The following is a 22,180-nucleotide window of genomic DNA, read 5'->3' as shown; positions in this document are numbered from 1 at the left end:
AACACATATTTTCTTGACACAGACATTGTGTACATGCCCATAACTTTTAGGATTAATGAGTATTTGATTGTGAGAAAACATTGTTTTACCGCGAGTGAGTGTTAAAAAGAATGAATGAATGCGGGCGCACGTGTGTGTATGTGTAAAATAATTAATGAATGCGGGCGCGTGTGTGTGCGTCCATCTGTTTAAACACACTCAAACTAAACACGTAACGCATAATACAGTCCATGGCAATGTATATTAACTGGGGGACACATGCATACTAGGAACACAAGTCGAAAACGATAATGCATACAATACTGATAAAAAACAATGTTTATAATGTATTGCGTTCATCATTAAATAGGACCACAGTTACCACATATCATGTGTTATATCATATAAGTTTTCTTTGCCGAAATTTATTTGAGGACTATTTCTGAAGTTGTGGAAGAAAACCTTATTCCATGTGTGAATCAGGCCGTATTATTTGGCCATAAACTGAGCCATTTGAAGTTTGAAATTCATGTGCATCTGTCTCATGGAGACTGCAGACGCGCTGTCAAAATATCAACTTGTCAGATTCAAATGCACTCATGGCTCTTAAAGGGGATGGGAGCTGGCACTCTCATTGGTTTATTGCACGCTACGCCCAAACCACACCTACGGGTAATTAGGCTACTTCAGCCTAACCCTTTTTAGATTAGCGCCGGGCGCAAGAGTCATTCTTTGCGCTGGTAAACTAGCGACATCGCCATAGAACTGCCCACAAAGTTACTTGCGCTTGGCGCTTCTCACTTGCGTTTCAGACCGTTAAAATAGGGCCCGTGGTGTTACATGGTGTCACGTGGTGTCACATGGTGTTAGAAGGTGTCACATGGTGTCACATGTATGTCTTTGGTGTCACATGGTATGGTGTATTTGCTGTGTGAATCAATGGCGCACAGCTTCCGGGACCCCACACCACCACCGCCCCTACGATGATTTGAAGCATCATCACCTGATCCACGCTTTGGCCCCCACGCCCCTGACTGCTGACCTCTGACCTCTGAACTCTCTCTGTCCGCAGGGTCCGCAGGACGCAGCGGCCCCCCCGGACCCCTCCATGGCCCAGGCCTACCCCACTGCCCAGTACGCACCCCCCTCCCAGTCCCAGGGCGGCCTCCCCCTCCCCGAGTACGCCACCTCTCACCCCCACCCCCACTCGGGGGTGCAGCCAGAGTACGTGGGGGGGCCGTCGCCCGGGAGGGAGCTCAGCATGTACCCCCCGCCACAGAGCCTCGGAGACACGGGGGCGCCGGAGAGAGCCGGCGGGGTGGTGGCCGGCATCGCCACGGTAACCAGCTCCCTACTCATCGTATCTATATCTATAGATCTAAAGATCTATAGATATAGATATCTAGCTCGGTCGGAGGTCACAACACGCTGATCTAAATCTTTGTGTGTGTGTGTGTGTGTGTGTGTGTGTGTGTGTGTGTGTGTGTGTGTGTGTGTGTGTGTGTGTGTGTGTGTGTGTGTGCAGTATATTAAGCAGTTTTAAGCCGTTTCTGCTGTTGTTGTTTTTAATACTTGCGTTTTTAGTCTGCAACCCTCGGCCTCTACAGCGACTCCAGCTCCTTATGGTCCAAACACAACTCTCTCTCTCTCTCTCACTCTGTGTCTCTCTCTCTCTGGGGGAGGGAAAAAAAGTACATCTGGAAATCTCATCACCCCCCCACCCACGTCAGCCTTTTTGTCTCCAAGTCACACACCCACCCACACACACACATACACACACACACACACACACACACACACACATACACACACACACACACACACACACACACACACACACATACACACACACACACACACCAGCCCTTCTCTTAGCTCTCTTTTTGTTTGCTTTCTTTTCTTACACTCTACACTCTCCCTCTCCTTCTCCTTCCTACCTTCCTCTCTCTTTCTCTCTCCCTCTCCTTCTCCCTCTCCCTCACCTTCTCCCGCTTCTTCTCCTTCCTCACTCTCCTTCCTACCTCTATGTCTCCCTATCTCTCTACCTCTCTTTCTCCCTCTTGTCTCTCCATTTCTCTCTCTCTCTTCCTCTCTATGTTCCTCCTGTTCTTTTTAAACGTAATGAATCGCTCAAGTGTTCAGTGATTTGCAGAACTTTTTTTTGTCTCTCGTTCAGCTCTCTCTCTCTTTCTCCTCCCTTTCTCTCACTGTCTCTCTCATTATTTTCTCTCTGTCTCTAAACCTGCAAAGTGTGTGTGTGTGTGGGTGTGGTTGTGTGTGTGTGTGTGTGTGTGTCGTTGTGTGTGTGTGTGTGTGTGTGTGTGTGTGTGTGTGTGTGTGTGTGTGTGTGTGTGTGTGTGTGTGTGTGTGTGTGTGTGTGTACAGGATCATCCAAGAAGAATTACCTCATCGGGCTTCATTGAGCTCACACCCCTCCCTCCGCACTCTGGAAATGTAGTTGCCCCTGTCTTTTTCTTTGTGTGTGTGTGTGTGTGTGTGTGTGTGTGATTGTATGATAAAGTTATAAAGGTATATCAAACGCTTCACGTTGATAAGTTGAGTTGACCTTTGACTGTCAGAAAGCATCCATCTTTCTCCCAGTCATTCTGTGCCTTTTTAATTGGCATTTTACTTTTACCTGAATGTATTCACGCTTCTTTATCCTTTAAGGCAATAAGACTCGTCACTATTTTCTTGTTTATCGAAATGTAATTATTTAGTTAAATTTTCGAATGGATTTCTACGAGTGGAGACTTCTAGTTTTAAAGTTTTAAAGGACACAGGGCTGTGTGAGTTTTAAAAAAGTGTTTCCATTAAGTTGAGGCAGAAGAGAAGGAGGGCGTGATGTGGAGAACCATGGCAACGCCTTGTTTACCAGACTCTAGAAGGTGGAGGAGAGCATCTCCTTCCCCATCATGGTTTAGGAATATCTTCAATATCACTCGTGTTCTGATGACTCCTTATGGGAGTGTTTGAGACACATATCATAAAGAGAACCTCCTTCCATGTGAAATGTGGAAGGACAGGGATCTGGTGCCAGATCTGGTGCCAGATCGGGTGACAGTTCTGGTGTCAAATCTGCTGTCAGATCTGGTGTCAGATGTGGAGCACAGATTTTTTTACTCTTGAATTTACTGTTACTAAATGCCCTTACTGTTACTGTTGAATAGAATAATTATTTTACATTTTCCATGTAGAGGGACAACAGGAGGGCCATATTCAAAAGTTTACATCTCAGTTCTGGTTTGGATGTAAATACAAATGTCACTTATTATAGAGTCTATAATAAGTGACATTTAAATTTGGTACTATAAAGTTAATTTTTATCGAAATGATCTTTGAATCGAGTTTAACCGATAACATACTGCAGTCTCTGCATCAGTGCTTTGGATTGAACTACCTGCTTGTTCCCTGGTCTAAACCCTGGTACTGTGTGGTTCCCTGGTCTAATCCCTTGTACTGTGCTGTTCCCTGGTCTAATCCCTGGTCTAATCTCTGGTACTGTATAGTTCCCTGGTCTAATCCCTGGTCTAATTCCTGGTACTGTGTTGTTCCCTGGTCTAATTCCTGGTATGTGTGGTTCCCTGGTCTAATCCCTGGTACAGTGTAGTTCCCTGGTCTAATCCCTGGTCTAATCCCTGGTACTGTTTTGTGCCCCGGTCTAATGCCTGGTTTTACCCCTGATACTGTGTTGTTCCCTGGTCTAATCCCTGGTACTGTGTTGTTCCCTGGTCTAATCCCTGGTAATGTGTTCTTCCTCTTTATAATACCTGGTATTGTATGGCTCCCTGGTCTAATCCCTGGTCAAATCCCTGGTACTGTGTTGTTCCCTCGTCTAATCCCTGGTACTGTGTTGTTCCCTGGTCTAATCCCTGGTTTTATCCCTGATTTTATCCCTGCTACTGTTTTGTTCCCTGGTCTTGTCCGTGGTACTGTGTGGTTCCCTGGTCGGTCTAATCCCTGGTACTGTGTGGTTCCCTGGTCTATTCCCTGGTACAGTGTGGTTCCTTGGTCGAATCCCTGGTAGTCTGTGGTTCCCTGGTCTAATCCCTGGTACTGTGTGGTTCCCTGGTCTAATCCCTGGTACTGTGTGGTTCCCTGGTCTAATCCCTGGTACTCTCTGGTTCCCTGGTCTAATTCCTTGTACAGTTTGTTGTTCCCTGGTCTAATCCCTGATCTAATCCATGGTACTGTGTGTTTCCCTTGTCTAATCCCTGGTCTAATCCCTGGTACTTTGTGGTTCCCTGGCCTAATCCCTGGTACTGTGTGGTTCCCTGGTCTAATCCCTGGTACTGTGTGGTTCCCTGGTCTAATCCCTGGTACTGTATGGTTCCCTGGTCTAATCCCTGGTACTGTGTGGTTCCCTGGTCTAATCCCTGGTACTGTATGGTTCCCTGGTCTAATCCCTGGTACTGTGCTCCCCCTGCAGCAGACAGAGGAGGCGCTGCCGTCGGACCTCCACACCCAGACCCCCTCGGAGAGCAGCGACTGTAAGGCTCCGCCAAAGAGGCTCCACGTCTCCAACATCCCCTTCAGGTTCAGGGACCCCGATCTCAGGCAGATGTTTGGCGTGAGTACAAGCCCCTAGTGACCTCTGACCTCCAGGTGGGGGCCGCTGGTCTAACAACACTTTTCATCGACCTGAGGGGCCGCCTTTAAGTGTTTCCTCTAGGGGCCCCCTCTAAGTGTTTCCTCTAGGGGCCCCCTCTAAGTGTTTCCTCTAGGGGCCCCCTCTAAGTGTTTCCTCTAGAGGGCCCCTCTAAGTGTTTCCTCTAGAGGGCCCCTCTAAGTGTTTCCTCTAGAGGGCCCCTCTAAGTGTTTCCTCTAGGGGCCCCCTCTAAGTGTTTCCTCTACGGGCCCACTCTAAGTGTTTCCTCTAGAGGGCCCCTCTAAGTGTTTCCTCTAGAGGGCCCCTCTAAGTGTTTCCTCTAGAGGGCCCCTCTAAGTGTTTCCTCTAGGGGCCCCCTCTAAGTGTTTCCTCTAGGGGCCCCCTCTAAGTGTTTCCTCTAGAGGGCCCCTCTAAGTGTTTCCTCTAGAGGGCCCCTCTAAGTGTTTCCTCTAGAGGGCCCCTCTAAGTGTTTCCTCTAGAGGGCCCCTCTAAGTGTTTCCTCTAGGTGCCCCCTCTTAGTGTTTCCTATAGGGGCCTCCTCCAATAGTGTGTTCCTGAATCCTCGGATGCCAGCCTTCCGATTCGGAAGTCGGGAAATCTCACAGCTTTCTTGCGGCATTTCTTGGAGGCACGGCCCCTTTTTGTCTTCATCTCTCGGGATTCTGAGAGTAGACCGAGAACAGTTATGACGCTCAGAGCAAAAATGGCTGCGCCCGTGAAGAGATTTCTTTTCTTTGTATTTGTACCACGTTGGTCATTTTAATGTTGATTTTAAATGCTTTTACACACTTGATTACATTGCTACTTTATTCCGGTCACCAATTTATGCATTGCACGGTCATGCTGTGCGTGCAATATAATGCAATGTTGTGTTGTTTGTTTTCTGGCTGGTTTGCTAAAGAGGCTTAAGACGAACAGAAATGCTATAAATGCTCCGAGACCGGAAATTACGTCAAAAGTGCAACTCGGAAGGCTGGTGTCCGAGGATTCGGGAACACACCATAAATGTTTCCCCTAGGAGCCACCATATATGTTTCCATATATTATTCACTTATTGTCTTTTTTCCTTTCTTTTTCGGTTTCAGCAATTTGGCAAAATCTTAGATGTGGAAATCATCTTTAACGAGCGCGGCTCCAAGGTAAGAATCCCTCCTCTGTGTCTGAACCTAGCTGTCATGTAATTACACTCAGAGTTCTAAATTAACACCCGCCAACCCGCAAAATGTGGGTTAAAAATCATTTTGAGGGGTGTTAATACAAACTTACTAGCCAGTTTGGCCGGTGATGCATGAGGCAATCATGTCAGTCAGAGCCGCTCTACTGTTCTTGCTCCCTGGGAAGTACTGACTTAATTTACCATGAACACTGTCGTGATGCTACGTGATGACGTATAAGACGACCATTGGCTGTGCTCAGGCAGTGCAACCAACCAGCGCAAGAAACCATGGAAACAGAAAACACGAAGAAGAAAAATTAATCAACGGAGCAGAAACTATCAAAAGAAGGGAGAGAGCTAGCTAAAGTAAATTAAAAAGTAGCCTAAACTTAAACTAAATGCGGCGTTGGTTGGTTGGACAGACGTCTGGGGGCGATAAGAGGAAGGAGGCAGGGGATGAGATTGAGAATATAAACAACAATGCGTGCAAAACGCAAAAAAAAAAGTTCAATTCCAAATGGCTGACGGGTCGTGAATTGCTTGTGTTTGATCACGAAAATATCGTTATGTTTTGTAAGGACTGCCGCATGTACGCAAAAGAAAAAAACAAAACAAACAATTGCGTGTTTGGGAACGAATAATTTTGAAGTCGAGGCTGTAAAGGACCATGAGAGTGCCTGGAGTCGTCAGGAGAGCTTCAGGATTAAATGGGAAAATGAACCGGAAAAAATTTGGCTAGTGGAAATTCTGATTGGCTGGTAACTTTAGAAAATTACCAGCCAAATTGGCTGGTAATCAAAAAAGTTAATTTAGAACCCTGATTACTTATTAAAAGTAATATTATTATTAATCTGATTACAATGTTTGAAGTAAAAGTCGCAGTTGACCGGACTTCTTTAGTGATCTTCTGTCGTTACGTGTCTGATCTGAGCCCTAAGTAGAACCTAGGGATTATCCTGGTTCTATCTTCTAGTTTAGGATTATCCTGGTTCTATCTTCTTGTCCAGGATTATCCTGGTTTCATATTCTAGTTTAGGATTATCCTGGTTATATCTTCTTGTTCAGGATTATCCTGGTTCTATCTTCTAGTTTAGGATTATCCTTTTTCTATCTTCATGTTTAGGATTATCCTGATTCCATATTCTAGTTTAGGATTATCCTGGTTCCATCTTCTAGTTTAGGATTATCCTGGTTCTATCTTCTAGTTTAGGATTATCTTTCCAAGGCAGGACATGTTAAGCAATTTTATTCCAATGTTTTCATGAGTTCTAAAATCTTAAAATGAATTGTAATCGGCCTATTGGTCAAGAAGTTCTCAGAAGGACTTTGGTAACCCAGTTTGATGTTCTGGGTGAACTGGTCTGAAGGTTACCTCACCCAGTCCCTCTGTGGTCACATCCCTCTTTGGTCACTCTGTGGTCCCTCTGTGGTCCCTCTGTGGTCCCTCTGTGGTCCCGTCCCTCTGTGGTCCCTCTGTGGTCCCTCTGTGGTCCCGTCCCTCTGTGGTCCCTCTGTGGTCCCTCTGTGGTCCCTCTGTGGTCCCGTCCCTCTTTGGTCCCTCTGTGATCCGTCCCTCTGTGATCCGTCCCTCTTTGGTCCCTCTGTGATCCGTCCCTCTGTGATCCGTCCCTCTGTGGTCCCTCTGTGGTCCGTCCCTCTGTGGTCCGTCCCTCTGTGATCCGTCCCTCTGTGGTCCCCCTGTGGTCCGTCCCTCTGTGATCCGTCCCTCTGTGATCCGTCCCTCTGTGGTCCCCCTGTGGTCCGTCCCTCTGTGGTCGGTCCCTCTGTGATCCGTCCCTCTGTGGTCCCTCTGTGGTCCGTCCCTCTGTGATCCGTCCCTCTGTGGTCCCTCTGTGGTCGGTCCCTCTGTGGTCCGTCCCTCTGTGATCCGTCCCTCAGGGCTTCGGTTTCGTGACCTTTGAACTCATCGCCGATGCAGACCGCGCCCGGGAGAGGCTGCACGCCACCGTGGTCGAGGGACGCAAAATAGAGGTGGGTCTTTTTTTTACCCCTTTTGACTGCTGTGTGTGTGTGTGTGTGTGTGTGTGTGTGTGTGTGTGTGTGTTTGGGTGTATATTTGTGTGTTTGTATGTGTGCGTTTGAATGTATATGTGTGTGTATATTTGTGTTTGTTTGTGTGTGCTTTACGGCATCAAAAGCACACTTCAGTGACATCGTGGTGTTGAGAACCTCGACCCACCTGCAACTCAAACCAGCGGCTCAGTGCAACATGTCCCCTGTTAACATTAACATCCAATACTGTCTGGACTGTACTGTGCAATAACTCATAAATCTAACCCCCCAGAGAGAGTTGCGGCTCCTGAACCCGGTCCCCGAAGAAATGATTAAAATACACATTTGAGGGACTTTCTTCGAAAAGAGATTAAAGTTTGCTAATGCTTAAAAACAGGAGAATGAATCCAATGAGAAACCTTTCCTCTTAAGGACATGTTAGTATGTCTCTCAGGCTCACTCTGAACGGAAATCAACCACTGAATCTCTCTTGTCCTCATGCTGACTCTTTACTCTCATATTTCGGTTTCAGCAGCAGATTCTCAAGCAACATTCCAAAGGAAATGTCTATGTTTTGATGAGAATAAGCAGAAAGCGATGACTGTTTTATCTGACCCAACCTGTGAGCTCTGTCAGTGTGTCTGTTGAGAGCTGAAATACTGAATACATCTAGAATTATTTTTCCGCCTGAGTAAGATGCTGCTCATCCCTTTCTCATCTCCCACTTTTCCACCGTTTCATCCAACATTAGCTTGTATAGCGCCCCCACCCTCTTCACCCACTCAACACAGTTACCATGGTTACAGTAGGCAAACAAGTGGGCAAGGCCAAAATAACATAAAGGCTTGGGAATGGTAAGTGTGAAGTGAGCCTTCCTGCCAGCACCTCCTCCCCCCGTGAAGCTTTGCCACGTTTGACTGTTTTTGTTCTTATGGATTGTGGCTGGGTTCATGCCATATGATTTGGTTTATAAACACATGTGTATGTTTTCCGTCGTGCCGACGTGTGTTTGAGCACTCTGTGAGCTGAGAGCGAGAGAGGAGTGAGAACCAGTCTGCACCTTGTCTCTCGCTCTGTGAGCGTGTGGACCGGGCGCGTTGTTAGACCTGGGCATTCGAGGCTATAGCCCCGGATCTTTTGGTTATAGCCCCGGATCGCGGTGCCGTCAAAAAAAACAAAAACATAATGCTGAAAATAGCCCCGCAGAGTTTACTTCTTTGTGGTTGAATTACCAGCAGCCACAGATGCAACATTGTAGTGAGTGAAAACAACAAAATTCTGAAGTGTCTATACATGCGCAGATTTAGAATAACTTCACAAAAATTCAACTTCGCTATTCTTTCTTCTCTGCATAGCGCCAGTGTTGGGAAAGTTCAGTTTCTATGTGAACTAGTTCAAAGTTCAGTTCACAAACTTTTAAATGAACTAGTTCAGTTAAACGTTCATAATTCAAAATTTTTAACTAAGTTCACAGTTCCAAAAAATGAACTAGTTCATAGTTCTTTTTTTCAATATGTTGCTATGAGCTATTCGTTTTTTCTGTTATTTTGAACATTGAGCCCCCTTTGTGGTTTGTCTAGGATGAAATAGAGTGGTTGAATCAAGTATCGTAGCGAAATACAGTCGCTATCGTGTTTTATTGCACATTTAGCGCATTTTGTAAATCCCATTGATTTATGTTGTAAGACTCATTGCTCGTTGGCCGGAAACGGAAAGGGGGGTGTTCACGTTTGGTTGTAGACTTTTCGCTCGGTTCTAGCCCTACTGATGAGACGGAGAACCGAGCGAAAAGACTACAACCAAACGTGAACAGCCCCCCTTTCCGTTTCCGGCCAACAAGCAATGATTCTATGAGGTATTCTAATCCGCTGAGCTATGAGCCAGAGAGCTAACATTATGGATTGTACATATTTATAATTCGAAATTCGTCTCAGCCTTTATACCACAGATACTCTAGGGTCTAAAGCATATAACCGCCTTGTCAAATTACAGTTTAATTCATTTTCCACAATTTAACAGCTCTCGTTTTGAAGAATAATCACCGCGCCATTCGTTTCAATGGGAATTGCGCCGGTCTATACTTTCAAAATAAAGTGTACATATTTATAATTTGAAATTCGTCCCAGCCTTTATACGACAGATACTATAGGGTCTATAGCATATAACCGCGTTTTCCGATTACAGTTTAATGTAACAGTAAACTGGCAACCCCGCAACGGCAAATTAATCACACGGAGATTACCATGGCAACCGGTCAAACAACATGGCGAGCTGCGCGCGCATCCGCTGTGTTGATAAACAAATAACCCCCATATTGAACGAAGTGTGGCAAACCCGGTGGTCGGGGGCTGTGCTCCCCAATAAAGTATGCGCAAGCCTGGTGTCGGAACGAGGGTTTTTATTGGAGGACCGCTCAGGGGAATAAGGAAAATCATAAATCAACCAAGGTTACTTCCGCTATGGGGAAAAGGGGGGGGGGGGGGGGTAGGGTCTCCGGCCGGGCCCGTCCTGGTGTCCGGCGTGGATGCTGCTCCCGGCGTCCTTTCGCTATTCCTGGGGGAAAGTATTCCATAGGTCAGGACAACATCATGTCAGTCTCACCCCTGCGTCTCGTACCTTGACTGCCGTGTGCTCGGCCTTTAATGCCCTCCTGCCGCCGCCTTCCCCCAGGTGATCTCACTCCCCCTGATCGTCTGTGCCTGCTTGATTGCAGGGCGGTTCCAGCCGTGTTGGAAGGGATGTATCTCCCTTGCACTACTTGTCCATGGAGGGGGCGCTGTTCCGTGCGTTGACTGGTTTCCTCCCAGTCCTCCGGCGTGGGGTTGCCACAGAAGTTACACCAAGTGAGCGTGCCGTTCACAGACACCAGAATGAACGAGTTCACAGTAATGTTCATCAGGCAGTAATACAGTACGTTCAGTTCACGTTCGCCCAAAATATGAACGAGTTCATGACCTATCGTTCAATGAACGCGTTCAGGCACAACACTGCATAGCGCATTTCATCGCTGATGGTGTTTCGTGCTGCTAGCCTTTTAATGAGATCAGAGTGTGTTGAGAAGGACAGTAATAAAATATCTTTGGTAAGATGGATGTAAGAAGAGAGACACGCAGTGAATTCAACCCGGTCCACTTGACATCGGGTAGGTGCATGATAGTGGTACCGTAAAACTTCAATAGCCCAGGCTTTTATTTTTTTCTATCACTGAACTTCGAACAAAACTCTTGCTCAGCAAAGATGGGAAATACTATCAAATGTATTATTTAATCCAGTATGAATAATATTACCGTACATATTTACCAGGCAATCGAATAAAGCCTGAACACGCACGCACGCCACACACACACACACACACACACACACACACACACACACACACACACACACACACACACACACACACACTTTTAAGGAGTTTTTTACCCGCTCCGTATCCAGCTTGTTCCACGCTTTAAGCACCCAGGCTACTAGTATGCGGCGAGCTGGGGCTCTCATGTTCCCCCCTGCGGTGTATTCCTTGTCCGCATCCCCTGCCATCCAGTTGTCATACGATTCATGCAGACTGGTTTTTACGGCTGGTTCCATGGATGTACTTTGCGTGTGCCGTGTTTTCCCGCCGATGTGGCGAAGCTGTATGGCTATGCTGTTGAGAGCTTAAATAAATGGACTATATAAGTTGACTATGAACAATTATTGAAGTTTAACATTTTGTTCAGCAAATTTGACAACTGACCGATGCAATATTGTAGCCAGTGAAAAACGCTAAATTCTGACTTGGACATTTATGGGCAGGTTTAGAATAATTTGTTGCAAAATTACGCAAATTTGATTCTCTATGCATAGCCCAGCACGTCGATATTGCGGTTTAGTGCTGCTCTAGTTTGCACAGATTCAGGAGACCCGCAGAGTGAACTCAACCCAGTCCACTTGACATCGGGTAGGCGCATGACTATTTGGCTACAGGCTTTTCTAATGTCTCATTTTGGCTGCTGGTGTATGTGGTGCACTTCCCTATCCTTAACGTAAACATTAACCTACCCAGTAGGCCTGCCCCGACGTGAGTCAGACATGACGATTGGTCTTTCCTTTACTTCTCAAACTACGTTACAATTTCATGTTCATCAGCCCGATTTTCAAATTTTCTCGGAGGAGAAAGTTTTAAAAGGACTCTAACTTCTGGGCTACAGCCCCGAATGTTTTCAATTGATAGGGACGCTCCTGGTGTGGACGTCTGTCTCCCTGTTCTTTCTGTTCTTTTGTTGATCATCCCTGAAGACTTTGCAACCCTGATCAACCCTGACCTGTTCACATGTAACCCCCCTCTTCCGAGACCTCCACTGGCTCCCTGTAATAGCTTGCATCAGATTCAAGATGATGGTACTGGCATACAAGGCAGTCGATGGAACTGCCCCTGCCTACCTCCAAGCATTAGTAAAGCCACACACCCCAGCTCGATCCCTCCGTTCAACTACCTCAGCTGGACGTCTGGTACCGCCATCGCTAAAAGCCAGCAAAGGTCGATCAGCGAAGTCACAACTTTTTTTTGTTTTGGGACCTCAGTGGTGGAACGAGCTCCCTACCGATGTCAGGACCGCAGAGTCGCTCACCAGCTTCCGCAAAAGACTCAAAACTCACCTGTTCAGAGTTCATCTCGACTCTGCATAGACCAATGCACAGCCACCATTGAATGTTGTACTTCCTGGCACTTGTACATTGCACTTATTCAAGGTACTTAATTGTGTAGCATCTACAGTAGCTGCTATCGTTGCTTTACACGGGGAATGGGTTAGCCTAGCGATTGTAATGCTTGCACTTGGTTCAATGAACATCTTTACTGTACCGACAGCGATATATTGTTTCACTTCTTATGACAAATGTACTTATTGTAACAAATGCACTTATTGTAAGTCGCTTTGGATAAAAGCGTCTGCTAAATGCCCTAAATGTAAATGTAAATGTAAATGATCTTAGATACCCCTCCTAAGCACATGGTTTGAAGCTGGAATGATTTAATTGGTTGATCAGTTGAATGAATGATTCGCTCCATGTGCTCTGACCCGGTCTCTGGTCCGGTCCTGTTTCTTCTGCTTCTCTTCATCCCTTTGATTCACGTTGGGAAGGCTGATGTTCTGAGTGTGAATGCAGATGTGGCTTGGTCTCAGATAGGACATGCATAATGGACATTGTCTCTTGATGATATTTCCTTTCTCTTCCTGTGTCTTTCCTCCAAACACCCAAAGGTGCATTCATCATAACATCAGCGTTCACATCTTTTCGTTTCCATCTCTTCATCTTCCATCGCATTGGTTTAATCTCTCTGATGTGTCACTCAAAGGGTGGAAGCATGCCGTTTATAAACTGTTAAAAACTAAATAGCAAAGAAAATAGATTTTGCTTGTTTTGTTTCTCTGTGGACGTGTTGCTGAGTAACAACCAATGAGAGCTGCTGCTCACGTTCTGAGCAGCAGCTCAGAACCCTGGGGCCTTGGGAGACCTCGTCCCTCTAGGAAATGTCCCTCCAGGAAACGTCCATCTAGGAGGTGTCCTTCTAGGAGTTGCCTCTCGGCCCTAAGGAGACGTCCCTCGGCCTCTAGGAGATGTCCCCCTAGGAGACGTCCCTCTAGGAGTTGTTCATTGGCCCCTAAGAGACTTCCCTAGGCCGCAGGAGACGTCCCCCTAGGAGACGTCCCTCTAGGAGTCGTTCATTGGCCCCTAAGAGACTTCCCTCGGCCTCTAGGAGACGTCTCCCTAGGAGACGTCCCTCTAGGAGTCGTTCATTGGCCCCTACGAGACTTCCCTCGGCCTCTAGGAGACTTCCCTCTAGGAGTCATCCCTCGGCCCCTAAGAGACGACCCTCTGCCCCTAGGAGTCGTCCCTTGGGCCCTAGGAGACGTCCCTCTAGGATTCATCCTTTGGCCCCTAGGAGACGTCCCTCGGGCCCTAGGAGTCGTCCTTTGGCCCCTAGGAGACATCCCTCTAGGAGATCTCCCTCTAGGAGACTTACCTCTAGGAGATGTCCTTATAGAAGTCGTCCCTAGGGCCCTTGGAGTCGTCCCTGGGCCCCTGGAGACGTGCATGGAGCCTGACTCCCTGAGTGTCCGTCCTCACAGCATGCTGTCTCCTCAGGTGAACAATGCGACGGCCCGGGTCATGACCAACAAGAAGACGGTCAGCCCCTATGCAAACGGTGAGATGCCCCAACGCTGTCTGGGAGGATTCACTTCATTACTTCCATGTTTTGAAGTAAACCTGAATGTACTCAATTATTCTTCTGAATTTTTTTAATACAAAACACACGAGTGATGTTGAACAAAACTGTCCTTCAAATGTTTTATAGCACATTAAAAGTATGTGTATTCTCTCTCTCTCTCTCTCTCTCTCTCTCTCTCTCTCTCTCTCTCTCTCTCTCTCTCTCTCTCTCTCTCTCTCTCTCTCTCTCTCCAGGCTGGAAGCTAAACCCAGTGGTCTACAGTCCAGAGTTCTATGCAGGTAAAGACAAATTTTTACGTTCCACTTGCAGGAACTAGATGAAGAAATACTTTACATTTTATAATGAAAGAAAAAGATGGTGAGCTGGTGATGTATTATATTATAGATTTTGCCTATATATATATGCCCAGAGAACGTACATAAAAAGGCATCAAAGAACGTACATAAAACAGGGTCAAGGAAAGGAGACACTGCCAGGGGATCAGGGGAGGTGTGGGGGAATGGTGCTGCATCGGGAACGGCCAACAGACGCGGGTTCCAGACAGGGGCTGGTCCACATGCTGGCAAAGAGGTGCTACAGGAGTTAATACACACACACACATATATTAGCACTGTTCTCTCTTGTCCTTTGCCTCCTTTCTATATGTATGTCTAGTATATGCTACACGTGAACCTCCTAAAATGGCGCAATTTGATTGATACGCTATCAAAAAACGGAAAAAAAAATCGAAAAAAACAACGCTAAAAAACAAATAAATCCTGGCAAAAAGTGTGATGTAGTTTATTTTTGAATTGTTCAGGTGTAGTATATACTATTAACCCCCCCCCCCCGTCTCTCCAGTCCCAGGCTTCCCCTACCCAGCAGCCACTGCGGCGGCAGCGTTCAGAGGAGCCAACCTGCGGGGCCGGGGGCGGACCGTCTACAACGCCTTCAGGGCCGCCGCCCCCCCCCCTCATATCCCCGCCTACGGAGGGTGAGACCCCCCCCCCCTTTGGGCCTTACTGCATTGTTGTGGTTGTGGGTCTGTCGTTGTCTAAGGCCCCGTCCACACGGAAGCCATTTTTGGGGAAAACGCAGAAGTCTTGTGAGTTTGGGCCGACTGTCCAGATGGATTCGTGCCCCAAAACACTTTTTTGAAAACAGGTCCCTATGTGGATAAGAGAAAATAAATATGTTCTACAACGTTTCTACAGCTCGTTGTGTTTTCGCAATGAGTCCGTCTTTACGAAGATATTCCTCAAACGCATCAAAGGAAAACGGAGGGAAAAGATTGCTTTCGCCCATGTGGATGAGACCTAAGCTCCAACCAGTCGTACGGTGTATGTGTGTGTGTGAGTGCATGTAGTACGGTGTGTGCATGTAGTACGGTGTGTGTGTGTGTTTATATGCTACGGTATGTGTGTGTGTCGTACGGTGTGTTTTTGTGTGTGTGTCGCATGGCGTGTGTGTATGTGTCGTACATTGTGTGTGTGTGTGTGTGTATATCGTACGCTGTGTGTGTGTATGTGGTACGGTGTTTCTGTGTGTGTTTATGTGGCACGGTATGTGTGTGTGTCGTACAGTGTGTTTCTGTGTGTTTGTGTCGCACGGTGTGCGTGTGTGTGTATGTCGCATGGTGTGTGTGTGTGTTTGTCGTACGTTGTGTGTGTGTCGTAAGGTGTGTGTGTGTCGTAAATAAAGTCACACACACACACAGACATAAACACACACACACAAACAACACAAGTGTCTGTCTGTCTGTGTAAGTGTGTGTGTTAGTGTGTGTGTGTGTGTCTGTCAGCCAGCTGAAGACAGGCTGTATTGTGCCGTTCGTTTCTTGATCTTATTGAAGAGCTGATGCGACGTGTCTCAATAACCGAGATCAGGGGACCATGTGGTCGCAACAAGGGGCCTCGGAGTCGCTCTGCTCACAGCCGCCTCCAGCGATACACCCGGGGGGGGCTACCCAGGGACCTTGACCTTTGACCTGTGATTGCTTATCAAAGATAGCAAGAAAGGCTAATGACTGGTCGGAGGAAGGGCTAATGACTGATGTCCTATGTCCCTCCTCCTCCCTCCTCTCATGGACCAGTGGCTCAGGAGGACAGCCAGAGTGTTGCTGGTTTGATCTCCTGCTGCTCCTAGCTGCTCCTCCTAGCTGCTCCTCCTAGCTCAGGTCGTAGGCTGAGGGATTGCATGGTTGACACCGCCGTCGACGTATGAAAGGGTAAATGTGATGAGATCATTTCAACTTCAGCCAACATTTACCTAGCTCCACCCCCATGTTGTCCAGCCCAATCAGACCATCACATGTTTGAGCTCCGCCCCCATGTTTTGTTCTCCTCTCTGATTGGACTCACCCTCTGGCTGATCGGGGGTTGGTGGCTAGCCCAGCACTCATGCACATGAACATGCACTAATACCAGTGTTCTGTTTGTTGGTTGCAGTGTCGTTTACCAGGATGGATTTTATGGGGCAGATCTTTATGTAAGTATTAACAATGTCAATGCATGCTGCGCCCAACCCCTACGCTGCTGCCATCGCCACGACAACCCTCCTCACATCATCAAACCCAATGGGAACCCCCCCCCCCAACACACACCATTTAAAGCACCTCGAAAAAGAAAGCTAACCCTTAATAAGTACAATAAATTATTATTATTAATAATTGCAACTCACAACACATGGCCGTAGCATGGATTCATGTGTGTGTGTGTGTGTGTGTGTGTCCTCCTAGCAGGCTGCAGGGTACTGACACTACGCTGTGCTGCTGGTTTAAGGGCATCAGAGCAGACCCTCATTAGCCTCTACTGGACCAGACATCCTCTCTCTCTCTCTCTCTCTCTCTCTCTCTCTCTCTCTCTCTCTCTCTCTCTCTCTCTCTCTCTCTCTCTCTCTCTCTCTCTCTCTCTCTCTCTCTCTCTCTCTCTCTCTCCGCTCTCGCTTTTGCCCATGCTTCAGGACACATATTTGTCATTGCATTGCAACTAATACAATCTACGATCCCGGTCTTGCTGTTTGCACACTATTTCTGATGATGATCTGTCATATGATATACATGACTGTATATTTTTGTATATTGGAGGTTTGTGTACTGACTCTTGTATTCCGTTCCCTGAGTGTTCATGTATGTACACATTCCCTTAGGGCGGGTACACGGCCTACAGATACGCCCAGCCTACTGCTGCCACAGCTGCTGCTTACAGTGACAGGTGAGATAGGCAGCTCTCTCTCTCTCTCTCTCTCTCTCTCTCTCTCTCTCTCTCTCTCTCTCTCTCTCTCTCTCTCTTATGAGTGGCCGCCTGGGACAGAATTCATACTTGGTCTTACACACACTATTATAATCTTGTATATACACCAGTATACTCATACACACACATTATTATACTCCTTTTACATGTATGTATGACAGTGTATAGTAGTGTATGTGAGAGTGTATAGTAGTGTATGTGAGAGAGTATGGTAGTGTATGTGAGAGAGTATAGAAGTGTATGTGAGAGAGAATAGTAGTGTATGTGAGAAAGTATAGTCAATGGAGGCTTCTCCAGTGAGGAGAGGGAGGAAGATCCTCCTTAATTGTTAAGAATAAAAAATGTAAATTGTCCGGACTACTATAATGAATTGATGCCCTTAAATATGATTACTTTAATGCCTTTGTATATGTTATGATCGTTTCCCTGGGTAAATGGACATTAGCACCCCCTATCGCCTATTGACAATTACTTCAGAGAGGACGTTCCTTCCTCAGCCTCCATTGACTCCCATTCATTTCCACGAAAGTGTAGGCGGCCGGTGAATAACATGGGGTTCAATGGGAGAGAGGAGGAAAGTCCTCCTCTGAGTGGGTGTGACTAGCTAAGGGATCTGGATCCCGCCTACGTCTATTCACGAATAGGCTGAAGCCCTTGTTGCACAATGAACCAATAAGCAGGAGGAGGGTTTATCCCCTCAAGTCTATGCTACAAGAACCAATGATCCCACTCACAGTCGAATGCCTCATTTCCACCGAGTGGTGCGCTACTGTTCGTTGCGTTACAGTGCGGCTCTGTTCGCTTATTGACGTTTCCGTAGCCCGCGGCCGGGCTGTGGAGCCCGCGGCCGGGCTGTGGAGCCCGCGGCAGGGCAGAGCTGCCCGCGGCCGGTCGGCGGAGCCCGCGGCCGGGCAGGGCCGCCTGGGGCCGAGCTGCGGAGGGCGCGAGAAGGGTTGACTTGATCGATAAATGAAGTCCCTCAGTCTTAATTGGCTTAACACCATGACCAACATTCTGAAACATCCATTAACATCAGGCCCGCCGCTCCCTATACGCAGAGTGCGTAGGGCACCAAGTACCTGGAAGGGCACCAAAAATTAAGGTTTGTAAAAAAAAAAAAGAAAAAAAAATGCTACATTATTAAATTACAAAAATATATAAATTAGTTATGAAGAGGCCCACCGTTGTTTTATCTTAATTATATAACCTATAGAGGGATCATTTGTTTATAAACACGGCGGATGTGAGCGCAGAAAGAAAGAAAGAAAATTTGTTTGACCGGTTGCCAAGGTTATCTCCGTGTGGTTAATTTGCAGTTGCGGTGTTAATTAGTGATTTTGTCAGCTTAATTTTACATTAAACTGTAATCAGAAAATGCAGTAATATGCTATAGATCATATAGTATCTGTGGTATAAGGGCTGGGACGAATTTCGATCTATAAATATGTACACTTTATGTTGAAAGTATAGGCCGTCGCGATTCCCATTGAAACGAATGGCGCGGTGATTATTCTTCAAAACGAGAGCTGGTAAATTGTGAAAAATGAATTAAACTGTAATCAGACTATGCGGTTATATGCTATAGACCCTAGAGTATCTGTGGTATAAAGACTGGGACGAATTTTGAATTTTAAATATGTACAGTCCATAACGTTAGCTCTCTGGCTCATAGCTCAGCGGACTAGAATACCTCCTGTTGCCAAGTCGTAGGTACGGTCCGTCATATTTACGTGAAAAACGTTATATTTGGATTGTAAAACGCATGAAAATATAAATGAATGATCGTGATTTCTTTTCCTTGGCAAGTGACCATGGTATAAGCGGGATAATGCCTGTCGAGGTGTCAAAAACATGTTTGATCGATCCTAATTAAAGAGGACTACTTTTTGAGGGAGATGAACTCAAACAGAGTATATATTTAATAAGCATGCAATACGAATAAGAAAAAGCATGATTATTAAAGTATTTGATTTGTTTTATTATGTTGGCAAGCAAGAAGTTGAATTAATGGGGTAATCAGTCTTATTAGAGGGGTTTGTGCAACCAACCGCACAACAAGACATGATTGCGTCTCTTGTCGCTCTCGTCTCTTTCTGCCAACGTCATGCGCGTAGAGCGGGGAGTGACGTAGAGTGACGCAGACTGATAATCCCTCTATCACTCAGGGCCGGCGCTCCCCCCTGCTCGGAAGTCCTGTCCAGGGCACAATTAATGCAGAGTCGCCTAGGGCACCGAAACGGCCAGCGCCGGCCCTGATTAACATCCACATTTGCTTCAAACAATGTTAGGCTTACAGCCCATGTAAATAGTTGTGAAATAATGTTATTTTTGTTCTTTTAATTGTTACTCTGACCGTTCTGTTTGATATTGTGTAAAGTGTGATTCAGAGCATGATGCATTTTAAATGGCATCACTTTTGGTATTGTTTCTTTTTTTTTCTTAAAACAATTGTAGCTGAAAATAAACATAGCCAAATTACAACCAATAGCTTCAGTCATTGAGGGCAAAAATACGCCCAATGATAGGCCCAGATTTTTTTATTTAGTTTTACAAATCAAGAGTAGGCCTGATTTGACTAATTGGCTTTGCATCCTTTCCTTCTGCCCTTGTAGTCCAAGACATGCTGCCCACCAGCTTTCAAAGTACAATGCTGCCACTGGTGGATTTGTATGAATTCACATAATTATCCCTTCCTGCTATTTTGTAGTTCACCAAAACACCCTGAAACAACTCCAGTGTCCCATACTTATGCCACAATAGGCCACTGTCAGTGCAAGCAGGCCAATGGCAACCAAGCGCGCAGTCCTTCCTCCCTCACTTTAAAAACCACCAGCCGCCATTGAGTATAGTAGTGTGGGTAGTTGGGTATGTTGCTGTTTGCACAGTAGTTGGGTATGTGAGAGAGTATAGTAGTGTATGTGAGAGAGTATAGTTGTTTATGCAAGATAATATAGTAGTGTGTGTGAGAGTATAGTGGTTTATGCAAGAGAATATAGTAGTGTGTGTGAGGGAGAATAGTAGTGTATGTGAAAGTATAGTAGTGTGTGTGTGAGAGTATAGATGTTTATGCAAGAGAATATAGTAGTGTGTGTGAGAGAGTATAGTAGTGTGTGAGAGAGTTTGAATGAAACGAAAGTGAGTTTGAATGAAACGAAAGTGAGTTTGAATGAAACGAAAGTGAGTTTAAATGAAACGGAAGTAAGTTTGAATGAAACGGAATAGAGTTTGAATGAAACGGAAGTGAGTTTGATTCCTCAGTTCCTTATTGGCTGACAGAAGAGGCGGTAGTTTCTGGCGCTCAAAATACTGTGCTGTTATCTCACTCTGGAATTTCCAGTGATTCTGGTTATGTTGTTATGCTGCGTTCGCACCAAAAACATATTTGGTCGCTTGTTCGCGTGGTCGCCTGAGTTTGAGAGAGGCTTTCTCTTGTGACCGCCAATTCATTCTCAACTATGGCCGGTCTCTACGTGTTGTGGGAGTACCAGAAGACGTCAGAAAAAACGACCCAATCGTTTAGGATTCATCATTTTTTTTCTCCGGATGATATCATGAATCTTAACGACTGCGTCAGGTTCTCGGACGTCTCTGGTCCTTCCACATCAATCTGAAGTCCAGATTAAACCACGACATGGAGGAGAAAGGGATTGTTGCCGTTTGCAGACTCCCAGAGCTCCTCCGGCGAGGAGGTGCAGGAGGTCCCGCCGGCCCCCGGAGCTGAGCTCCCGGTCCCCGCCGGAGGAGCTCCGGGAGTCCGCAAACGTCAACAACACCCTTTCTCCTCCATGCCGTGGTTCAATTGTAATGACCACGGAAGAGGCAGTGAATGAAGTATTGCTTAGACAGCGATTTATTAGATACCACCACTAAAAAAACGTTGGAACACACACAAGACCGGTAACCACGACCACGCCGGTAACCACAACAAATCCTACGAAGCCGAATCCCCACGAGAGCTCCCCTGCTAAGGCCCGCCCCCATCTCCCAAACCCTGTGACGCTACAATATTATATTATAAAGATATCTATATATTATATCATCGTATATTATTTAGATATAGAGCTCCTGGACTCACGCCGGAGCTCCCGGAGGTTTCTAGATTAGAATATTTTATAGAACGGGTGATATTATGAATCTTAAACGACTGCGTCGTTTTTTCTGACGTCTCTGGTACTTCCACAACACGTAGAGACATGGTTGAGAATGAATTGGCGGTCACAAGAGGAAGCCTCTCTCAAACTCAGGCGGCCTCGCGAACAAGCGACTAAGTCATTTTTTGGTGTGAACGCAGCATAACATCATCGCTGGAGATTCAAGAGTGAAATGCCAGAAGCTACCGCCTCTTCTGTCAGCCAATCAGGAACTGAGGAATCAAACTCACTTCCGTTTCAGGCAAACTCTCTCAGACACACTACTATACTCTCTCACATACCCAACTATACTCTCTCACATACACTACTGTACTCTCTCACATACACGACAATACACTCATACATACATGTAAAAGGAGTATAATAGTGTGTGAAGTCTGTCCCAGGCGGCCCCTCATACTCTCTCTCTCTCTCTCTCTCTCTCTCGCTCTCCCTCTCCCTCTCACCACCTCAGTTACACAGCACTTGCTTTTCTAAATGTCTTCTCAAACATTTTCCTGTTCCTTCAAGCTGATTGAATGTGTGGCGTATATTGAGAGCAAGGGCAGGCAGGGGTCACATGGCCGTGGGTCACATGACCAGGGCAGTGGCCAGTGAATGTCCCCTCACATCACAGCGACAGCTCAGTTTGATTGATGTGAAGGACGTGTCCTCAGCCTTCTCCGTGGACGGTTCCTCACTGGTCTCCAGCTCCTCCTGAGGATGTATCAACCCTCATACCCCTGAGGAGGAGAGAACTCCTGGGGAGAGTGATCTCTTGAGGAGAGTGATCTCCTGATGATCTTCTGAGGAGAGTGATCTCTTGAGGAGAGTGATCTCCTGATGATCTTC

The 22,180-nt window shown here is 46.4% G+C and overlaps 1 protein-coding gene across 1 annotated transcript in view; it reads left to right on the top strand.

Annotated features, from left to right (window-relative positions):
- Positions 1-1,240: 1,240 nt before the first annotated feature.
- LOC307082173 (RNA binding protein fox-1 homolog 1-like) overlaps positions 1,241-22,180 on the top strand; it is a gene marked incomplete at its 5' end in the record, with an annotated part of 32,802 nt that continues 11,862 nt past the window's right edge. The window contains 9 exons of the mRNA XM_079745654.1: positions 1,241-1,318; positions 4,409-4,549; positions 5,674-5,727; positions 7,644-7,736; positions 13,884-13,944; positions 14,202-14,246; positions 14,809-14,941; positions 16,395-16,434; positions 17,095-17,159. Coding sequence (XP_079601780.1) covers positions 1,241-1,318; positions 4,409-4,549; positions 5,674-5,727; positions 7,644-7,736; positions 13,884-13,944; positions 14,202-14,246; positions 14,809-14,941; positions 16,395-16,434; positions 17,095-17,159 — 710 coding nt within the window. The remainder of the gene's footprint in view (positions 1,319-4,408; positions 4,550-5,673; positions 5,728-7,643; positions 7,737-13,883; positions 13,945-14,201; positions 14,247-14,808; positions 14,942-16,394; positions 16,435-17,094; positions 17,160-22,180) is intronic.

Source organism: Pollachius pollachius (genome assembly GCF_949987615.1).
Source record: "Pollachius pollachius genome assembly, chromosome: 11".
NCBI lineage: Eukaryota > Metazoa > Chordata > Actinopteri > Gadiformes > Gadidae > Pollachius > Pollachius pollachius.
This window is presented reverse-complemented; position numbering and strand designations above follow the sequence as displayed.